General features: G+C 37.8%; 1 protein-coding gene across 5 annotated transcripts in view; it reads left to right on the top strand.

Annotated features, from left to right (window-relative positions):
* FOCAD (focadhesin) overlaps positions 1 to 4,442 on the top strand; it is a 327,910-nt gene extending 323,468 nt beyond the window's left edge. For 4 of the 5 annotated variants that reach the window (XM_060199634.1, XM_060199636.1, XM_060199635.1 and 1 more), the window contains 3 exons: positions 146 to 397; positions 2,968 to 3,043; positions 4,044 to 4,442. In XM_060199634.1, the coding sequence (XP_060055617.1) occupies positions 146 to 397; positions 2,968 to 3,043; positions 4,044 to 4,117 (402 nt within the window). In that variant the 3' untranslated portion in view covers positions 4,118 to 4,442. Of the gene's footprint in view, positions 1 to 145; positions 398 to 2,967; positions 3,044 to 4,043 lie in introns of those variants that run through there. The other variant, XR_009552025.1, reaches the window with a different exon arrangement.
* Positions 4,443 to 10,507: the final 6,065 nt, after the last annotated feature.

Raw genomic sequence — 10,507 nt, forward strand, 5'->3', positions numbered from 1 at the left:
CTTCTGGGATGGGGGTGGGGCAAGAGGAACACTGGGGGAAGGGGAACATAATATTGCATCATGCTGGGAGTTGTGAATGTGAATGTGTGTTATTGCTTTGAATAGTTAAAAACGTGACTTCAGCTTGTTCCAATTTTCATCGTAGGCTTTAGACTTCTTGTTGCTGATATTTGCAACTGCAGTGGTTGCATGGGCAGACCATGTTGCACCTCTCCTCCTTGGTCTCAGTGCCAGTTGGTTGCCATGGCATCAGGAAAATAGCCCAGCTGGGTCGGCATCGAGCTTCCTTGGCAGGAGTCCAATACACAAGGTCACTCTGCAAGAGGCACTCACTCTCCTTCCCAATAGCATGCCTCTTCTGCTTCAGAAAGAGCCATGGAAGGAGCAGACCCAGAAGGTGAGCTTGGCAAAAACCTGCTTATCTGCACAGGCAGCCCCTTTCTCCTTACCAATTTCTCCTGCAAACTTGAGGTAGAGGTAAGTGGCACTAACATCACACCATGAGCTTTCATACCCAGCCCCATATCTACACCGGTTTCAGAGACCAAAGCTGACCCAGACTTAGGGTAGCTGCTGAATAAAAATAACAACTATGACAACAGCAACAACTTGCTTATATTTGAGGAAGAGGTGGAAAGAAAAGTTCACACTTGCTTTTATTTATTAAGGGCATGTGTTCTTGGTCCTGGAGTGAAGAAAAAAAAAAATGAGTACGTCTCTGGGAGCTCAGAGTAAGGGCAAACAGGAAGGTGTTCAAGATTACAAAAAGGTGTGATTAGGAAGAGACAGTGGTTAGGATAGCAATGCCAAGGAAATCTTCCAAGAGGAACTTATGAGTCTGAAACAGCCATCTTCTTCTTCCCCCCGCCCCCACTGTTGTTTTTTTTCACATTGGCTTACAGTATTTCAAGATTTTAGAAGTATAGTTCACACACACATACACACACATGTATGTATGTATGTATACAACTCACCCCACCCACCACCAGAATTCCTATGCTGTTATACCAAATAGTACCTTCCCATATTTAAGCTTCTCCACAAAGATTCTAAGATTGCCATTGTCCAAGTTCTAGTTCATGTTTCAGTACAATGCTATGCTGGGTACCATGTGAGATTTCTTTCTTTTTTCTTTTTTTATTAGCTTTATTTATTGGATAGAGACTGTCAGAAATCGAGAAGGAGGGGAATGATAGAGAGGGAGAGAGACAGAGAGACACCTGCAGCACTACTTTACCACTTGCAAAGCTTTCCCCCTGCAGGTGGGGCCAGGGGCTCAAACCCAGGTGCTTGCACACTGTTAACATGTGTGCTCAACCAGGTGCGCCACCACCCGGCCCATCTTTTTTTCTTTTCTTTCTTTATTTTACCTCCAGTTGCTGGGGCTTGATGCCAGCACTATGAATCCACCCGCTCCTGGTGGCCATTTTTCCTTTTTTTTTTTTTTTTCCCCATTTTATTCAATAGGACAGAGAAGTTGAGAGGGAAAGGGGAGATAGGGAGAGAGAAAGATAGACACCTGCAGACCTGCTCCATCACTCATGAAGCACCCTCAGGAGAATACAAACAGTAGGAAGTATTTTATTGTGTCTTGGTATTGAGTTTCTTCTGACCATTTGTCATGTAGAGAATATGAAAATACTGTGCTTCCTGTATTCTTATGTGGTTCTGACTTGTAATTAATACAGTTGATTGAAGCATTCTTTTTTGAGTCATTTTAATCAAAATTGGATTTTTAGGAGGTCTAAAGCTTAACTCTAACTTTCTGTGGCTTATTCTTAAAATCAGAACATTAATCTTTAGAAATATTTCTAACTTTCTGTTTATGTCCAACTCCACTGAGAACTTCATTTAAATGCCTTCATTTTCTTAAAATTGATAAGTACTAATATTATTGCCCCTAATTTTGCTTTTGAACTTTATTTTACAGGAAAATTTAAATATTATTAAACTTAATCAATTGGTTACTTAATTAATTTCATCATTAAATAATTCATGTTATTTCTGGCTTGGGACACTCTCTCTACTTTGAACTATAATGTAGACATTCTGCATTTAGTATGTATTTGAAGTACTTTATTTACTTAAAGCAAAATTGATAAAATTAAAAGAGTTCATTGAAATGGAATGAGTAATCTGTTTTCGTTTTACTCTTTCTTCAACCTAAATCTATGTCCAAAGTTAAAATGTCTGCTACCCATAACTAGTGTGTATATTTTCCAGTGAGTCAAGATTGACACTGGTCATCAGTGAAATCACCCTGTATTTAATTCAAAAACATTTTTGACTGTAACAGGGAGATCAGACAAACTCATCATTGCTTTGGGTTTCTGTCTCACAAGATTGATTTAGAGTTTATATAATTCTCACTACCAAAAAAAAATTATTTTGCCCCTTACCTCTTGCATTTCAACTTTCTGTTTCCTATTCATTTGGGGCACAGATCTTTTTTACCTACCAAAACATATTTTAGAAACAGGGACTTCTATTTAGTGTGTTTCTCTAATGCTCAACTTAGCAGGATAGGCTTAGATACACAGAGAAACAGGAGGGGACAGCATAGTGTGTAAAAGTGGCAGATAACTTTTGAATCTATTTTCATTGGGTTTGAGTCTTGATTCATTGGAGCCAGTACAGGCAAGGTTCTTGTCCACTCTGAATCTCTCTGAGTGGAGCACAAGTGTATCTCTGCATCTATATCTAGCTCAGACTATGACAGGTCTAAAGATATTCAGTGGGTAAAGGAAGTGTTGTTTTTTTTTTTTTTTGAGACACGTGAGTAAATTGTTTTTAACTTTTCCATACCTTGTGCCTACCCCTGCCCCATTTGCACTCACTCAGCCCAGGCAGGTGCTACCTAGGGACCATTTTACTGATATGCACATCCATAGGCCCAAGGGTCTGGCTGATGTAGTACTGATACTGGAATTGTTTTCTTTGACAATGTTTTTTCATTTTTCACTCTAGTTTATTGACTGGCTATTCAACATCATGGAAAGTCCTAAAGAAGCCCTCTCAGCAGAATATAGAGATCTTTTAAAAGGTATTTACTTGCATGCTTTATGGCCAACAGTAGTGAAAAGAGCTAAAAGTATCTGTGCTAAAGAGCAGCATTCCACTGTGTGTAGATTCCTGGAAGGATTTATCTGGGTTTAGAGAAGGAATCTGGTAGTCCAGGAGGTGGCACAGTGGATAAAACAATAGACTCTCAAGCATGATGTCCTGAGTTCAATCCCCAACAGCACATGTACCAGAGTGATATCTGGTCCTTTCTCTTTCCTTCTATCTTTATTATTAATATATATATATATATATTTTTTTTTTAATTAACATGATTAACACTAAAAGAGAAGGACTCTGTAGTTGCTAGTAGTGTGTCATTTTCATTAGAAAGTAGATTGTAAGAGTTCTATTACCTTTTACTTTTACTTACAGGGCTCTTAAATGTGTTGTCACTATAATAGTGAAATGTCACTTTAAGTAAAATTTAGAAAAATCAAGAAAAGTATTAAGAATTAGAGTCTCAGTGCCCTATGACAATTTTCATAAGTCCATTTTTGTTTTAATTCTGCAGAATTTCCTGTTTACTGATTTCAGGATAGCATTTGAAATAAACAAAAGCCTTTCCTCCAAACTTTATTAATGATTTTTTATTAAATTGTATTTATTTATTTTATTTTGATAAGACAGAGAAATTTAGAGTGGGTGGGGAGATAGAGAGACAGAGAGGAGGAGAGAGAGAGACACCTGCAGCTTTGTTTCAGCACTTCTGAAGCTTCCCCCCTGCATGTGAGGACCAAGGGCTTGAACCTGGCTCCTTGATCATGGTGATGTCTGCACTCAACTGAGTGCACCACCATCTGGCCCATATTAAATGATTTTAGCTAAAGCCTTAATATGAATTCTTAAAAGATTAGTCAAGAGAGCAAAAGTCCTGTTGTCTTTAAATACATTTTCAATTTAAATGACTTTTTTTTTCTCCCCAAATACAGCTCTACCACATTTAACAGTTCACCAATTCACTTTATTTTCTGTCCCCTTAGCTACACTGCTGTCCTTGAGAGTTCTCCCAGAATTTAAGAGGAAAGTCATATGGACCAGAGCTTATGGTTGGTGAACAGTTTTCACAGTAGCCAGTAGCCTTCTCAGCTGAATGAGGAAAACCATAGAAACTGAAGAAGTTTTTCAATTTAGGTCCGGGATCTCTGAAACATGATGCAAAGTTAAGGGTCATGAAAAGGAGCATCACATAACCAACAGTATGGCACAGAAATGCCAGGACATGGGGGGCATTGCGTTGGTGTCCAGGCCAACTGAGACTGACACAAGAACTGAAATTTTATTTTATTTGACTAGAGTTGAATCTGAAGATTTTCTTCATGGAAATTTAACTGTATCATCTCCTCCCCACTCCCCAAATCCTAGTAAAATAATATTGTGCATTTGTGTATGTGAGTTTCACTTCTTATAAGACAGAGGAGGAAGGTTTTGCTAGCAAAACAAAACTATAGTGGTGACTTGTAGCATCATGAGCTATTTCCCATTAGGTATATTAAGGATTTTCATTGACGTGGTGAGTGGGACAGGCTTTCTTATTCTTATTGACAGAGCACTCTCAGAACTGCAATATACATTTAAATACTATGTGTGTTATTAACATTAGCTAAATAGAATTCATTAGCAGTAGCTATAATTTTCCCATGTTTGGGTCTCTTGGATGCAAGTGGAAGTGTCCAATTCAAAGGAGCTTGGTCCATGCATCAAGAATATCAGTTCACAAACCATTGAAGGCTGATCAGCTACAACTACATCCAGTGAGTCAACCACTGCCATCAGGCTTTGTTCCTCTCCAGATCATACCACATATTTGACAAGATGGTTGTCAGCAACCTTGAAGGGAAGGAAATCTGTTCTCAGAGGTATGGCAAGACCATGGGGAGGGCGATGGTTCAACTTGGGTCATGTGTGAGTCCTGACTATTTTCTCTCAGAGAGGGGTAGTCTAATTAACCCAGACCCTGGTCCTATGACCTCCAAGAAGAAAGATGGTGAGATGCAGGACAAACAGGAAAATTACAGATATATATCTTTCAAGATATCTCTTTTATTACTAAAAATCAGTTTCTTTATAAGGGTGACTAATGGCCTTGTGACAAGTAAGTGAAGGTATGTAGCAATACCCTTAAGATTGCTTTAGTCAGGGCTTGAGAATCAGCCATCATTTTATTTTCTTTTAGTGCTAAGGATCAAGTTTAGGGCCTCACACATCTGAAGAATGCACTTTACTGCCAAGCTATGCCCCCAAGAATCAATCATTTTAATTTCGATCTGCTGGCTAATTATGTTTCCTTCATACAGTCGTTAATCAGGGTCGTCTTTCCAATCATATAAACATGCTGATGTATATAAACATGAGATCACTGAGGAAAAACTGCGCTCCTAGAATAATGTGGCTCTATGTCTTCTGCAGCATAACAGTGCTTACTAAGCACCATGGAATTTGCAGTATGCCCAAGTGACATGTACCTTCATGTTGTCACTAAGTGTACTGACCACATAGGCTTAAAGTACCTCCACTGGTTTTACTTTCAAATAACTGAATTAATGATATCGGACTTCAAGTATTTGTCTTTTACTATGTACCTTATGCCCTCTCCCCAGGTTACAGATCTTTCTTTTCCTCCAGAGAGTGCCTACTACTTACAGAAAAGGGGTGGGGGAGAAGATGAACTCCCAGGTACATATTGCATACATATTATTTCCTTTGAGGTTGAGCTAGAGAGAAGTGAATTTGAAGAAAGTGGGAAGTTAGACATTTTACATGAGAAGATAGCTTCACTCTTCTTCCCACTCCTGTATGCTTTCTTCATCTGCCTCCCAGTAAAAGGTTGGAATCTCTCTACTCTTTATAGATTAGGTGCCAACTTGTAAGTATATTAGAGCTTTCAGTTGTACATCATTTTACTCTTTGAACAATATCATGAAGAGGCATTGTATTCTGTTTTAAACTGTAGAAAGTACAACCACTAAGTGGCAGAACTATACCCAGATCCAAGGCACTAGAACATCAGACTTACCAACCCTCAGCTTACTATGAAAACTCTCACAGAGGATTGAATCTCATTCATGCTTAATAGAGATTACTGCTATCAGATAAAAGGAAGGACACTGCCTCCTACTAATAGGCCTCTGAGATTGGCAGATGTGGGAACTGTAGTGCAAAGTCTTCATGGGGTGAATGGCTTTATATTCTATGTCATCTTGCAATCACGGATGGCAATAAAGAACAGTGAAGAGGGGGGTGGGTGACTTTTCCTATTGAATCAGCAGACAACGCTTGCTAAAAAAAAAAAAAAAAAAAAAGGCTGAGGAATCAGCTAGGTCTTACAAATTCACACTGTGTGTTTCATTACAACCCAGTATTTGCTTTTTTAACTTCTACCCTGCTCCTGCCCTTGACAAAACAAAACCAAAAACAGATGCTTACAAGGAGAAGATGGGTATTTTATTTTCCGTAGCTTTTGTTTTGTTTTCAGCAGTCTTGAGTTTAAAAGTTTTAGGATTTTCCTATTTAGACTCCCAGAGAGCCTAAAATGTGAAATTCTAAATTTGAAGGCCTAAAAGTCTAAAAATATCACATTTTAGCAACCAGGAACATATCTCAGTTGTAGAGTGTCGGACTTGTATGTGTGAGGAACCAAACTTGCTCCACATAACCTGCCCTCTCCTTTTTTCTCATAATTGGATAAATCATTTAAATATAATCAAATGAAAATTCTAAGGTATAGGAGACTGAGGTAACATGACGCGTACTCTTGGCTACCTATACGACCTCAGGTAAGAATTAAGTTATTCCCACTTAGTGAAATAAGTAAAGAGAAAGACAACTACAAGTTAGTTTCATTCATATGTGGAATCTAGAGAACTGATAAGCATGAACAAAGAAGGAAAGAAGGGAGGGAGGAAGGGAAGAAGGAATGAAAGATGGAAGGCAGGCAGACAAGCAGAAGCAAACTTTCTAAAACTTTATGAGGACCTTGATGGTTATCTTTAGGTGGTGGTGGTGGGGCACAGAACTTTGGTATTTGGGTGTGGTGTGGAACTATACCCTGTAATCTTACAATCTTCTAACCCACTATTTATTATTTAATTAAAAATGAAATAAAATTAAGAGGAATTAAGTTATTCCTTCTAGTGTATTCTCAAGAAACCAGAAGTCTACATTTTCTTAGGCCAGATGTTCCAAACTGTATACAAGAGGAAAAGTTTCCTTACAAGTCATCTTCTGTTAGTTTTTAAAATCACAAGTTGCCAAGACAAATAACATGAAGATACTAACAAATTAATGTGTGGGGCTAAAGTCATCTTATGCATTTCAGAAGTATCCAAACACTTTGACTCTTGATTTGAAAAGTGTATACTTAGAACAGATGTCAGGATCTAGGCAAGTGCCTAAAACCTTCTTTGTGTTTTATTTGTAATGTAATGGTCTAATGGTAACTGATAGACTATTAATAACCCTTTTTTAAGTGAATTGCTATGAGTTAATGTCTCCAAAATAATTTTAACCAAAGATAATGCTGTTATAATTAAATGGGAAGAGAAATATTAAGGACTCAAGTACTGCCTTGGAAGTATTTTGAAAATAACCAATAGTTTTAGGAATTTGGTAAATATTTTAAGAAACTTGTTATAGAAAGCAGATCATTTGGTTCAGAGTATGGAGCCATCATCAAAAACTTTATATATTTAAAAAAAAAAAGCAAAAAGCTATAGGCTAGTTCTGTTTGTTCACTGTGTATCTCTGACCCTAACTAGTCTACTCATAGCTAGTTAGGCATAGCTAACTATAGCTACAAGCAGTTCACATGCAACCAAGAAAAAGAAAATGGCAGTTCATAACTTTCATTTCTCTCGGGAAAGAAACATACTGTCCAGTATCATCCCCATGTATAAATGAATATCACCATTTACAGATTCTGGATGAGGCAATATGCTTTTCTATTTTCTGGAAGGAAATACTTTATTCTAATCCTAGTAACTCTAAAGACTCAATGTTTTTTAATGACTGGTACATAAAGCATTTATGAAGTTTTGAGTACACATGTTAAGCTTTAAAATTTAAAAAAAAATTCTTGAAGATCATAATTTAAAAACATCTGATTTTTGTCAAGTAGGGAGCTTGTGAAATTATTTCCAATTAAATTACTGAATATAAAACTGAATAAGTATGACAATGATGACTCCCTAATGTTTATTTACTTATTTATTTATATATTATGTTGGCCAGAGCACCAGTCTGCTCTATTATTGGTACTGGGGATATTTTTACAAGTTTTCTGTGCTATCACTATGCTGCATTCCCAACCAGTTTATTTTTTATTTTTTATTTTAAATAAAATACAGAAAGACAGTGAGAGAGTCCAGAGTATTGTAAATGCAAGAATCAGAGCCAGCAGATGGAGTGAACCTGGAGGAACTCTATTAACCCGGACCACAGAAAGATCTCTTAAAGAATTCGTTAACCCAATTACCAAATAATGTGATGATAACATTAACTATCGATTGTCTTTTGGAACCCTAAGACAGCAGGAACCTCACATCTCCACTATAGAGCCTCTACTTCCCCCAGTTCTGGAACTCTTGGATAGGGCCCACTTTCCCATATGCCTCTCCCAATCCATATCAAATAATATTGCATCTGCCGATCACAACCTAACCAACGCAACAATTGCCACCTCAACATGCTTCACTTCAGACTGTGTCCAGAGACTTCACGTGTGGAATGACAACCCTTCAGCTTCATTACTCGTCGGGTGAGACCTTTCCTTTCATAGTATTCTCTAATTCCATCCCAGGTGGTTCACTTTCTAACAAAGTCCCAAAACCTAGATATACACCAGGTTCTGTGAGAGAGAGCATATGTTCACACGTATCCATAAACTACTGCAAAATATATACCTGAAAGCAGAAGTACACTAGAGTTTGCAGTGAGTACCCCCCTAACACTTCCTCTCCACTATTCCAAGCTTAGGGTCCATGATTGCTCAACAATTTGTTTGGCTTCGTATGTTAGCTCTCTTCTCAGTCACCAGGTTCCAGATGTCATCAGGATGCTGGCCAGGCTTCCCTGTACTGAAGACCCCACCAATGTGTCCTGGAGCTCTGCTTCCCCAGAGACCCACCCTACCAGGGAAAGAGAGAGGCAGACTGGGAGTATGGACCGACCAGCCAACACCCATGTTCAGCGGGGAAGCAATTACAGAAGCCAGACCTTCTACCTTCTGCAACCCCCAATGACCCTGGGTCCATGCTCCCAGAGGGATAGGGAATGGGAAAGCTATCAGGGGAAGGGGTGGGATATGGAGATTGGGTGGTGGGAATTGTGTGGAATTGTACCCCTCCTACCCTATGGTTTTGTTAATTAATCCTTTCTTAAAGAAAAAAGAAAAAAAAAGTGAGAATTTAACTGTTCAATGACAAGTTTGGTAGAGTGTGGTACATCAGCACTTATCATGGGGGGATAAACTGTAAACAACAACAACAACAAAGAATTCTGGGTCCTGAACAAAGGATGGTACAGCTTATATAGGGGGACTGCAAGGCTGAGAGCAGAAAGCATTCTCACAGGAGCAAAGGCTGCAAGGTTAAGGGGGCTACCTTTCTCAAGGTCTCCTTATCTGGGGCTTCTCTCCTTCCTACAGTTTGGCTAGTTAACTCTTTTCCACTTCAAAAATACTGCTCAGCTATGGTTTTTATGGTGGTGCTGGGGATTGAATCTGGGACCTCAGAGCCTCAGGCAATGAAAGTCTTTTGCATAACCATTATGCTGTCTCTCCCCAGCCCCCTCCTCTTTGTAAATAAAATAAATAATCTAATCCACAAAGGAGTTGAAATAATACAGATATATACTTTATAAATTCTAAAATATAATGGAAATTCTGTTAATCTCAGAATGATCATGGACTTTTTTTTATTATTGATTTAGTTATATCTGACCATTATTAGTACTCAGTTGTTTCAGATATTTTATTTAGTGGAAGATAACCAATTTTTTTTAAAGAATTATACTTTTTATTACATGGTTATTATTTGTAACTTTTATCTCCTTATAAGATATGTATAGGACCTGTTTTTTTTTTTAATATGTGTATTCATCAGAGATATGTTCTGTTTTCATCAAGGCTTTAAGACATTAAAGTCCAAATTATTTGTATTATACTCATGACTACTATTTTAGAGTTTGCAAAAATATTTAGTTTTCTATGTGTTTCTACTATTTAAGGTGGGTATTATCTCTGGGTATATTGACATTTCTATAAAGTATATTGTTCTAGACAAATGAAAGTCATACTTCAAATCCTTCCCTTATGAATCAGTTTCTACTGGAGAACTCAGAAATGAAAAAAGATGTAATTTAGGTTAACAACTTTGGTTTCTCAATTAGTCTGCTCCTGTTAAGCTCGTGCTTCTTATCAACTTTTTAGGAAAATAAATCAGGCTTCACA

Source organism: Erinaceus europaeus, chromosome 10, assembly GCF_950295315.1.
Source record: "Erinaceus europaeus chromosome 10, mEriEur2.1, whole genome shotgun sequence".
Classification (NCBI taxonomy): domain Eukaryota; kingdom Metazoa; phylum Chordata; class Mammalia; order Eulipotyphla; family Erinaceidae; genus Erinaceus; species Erinaceus europaeus.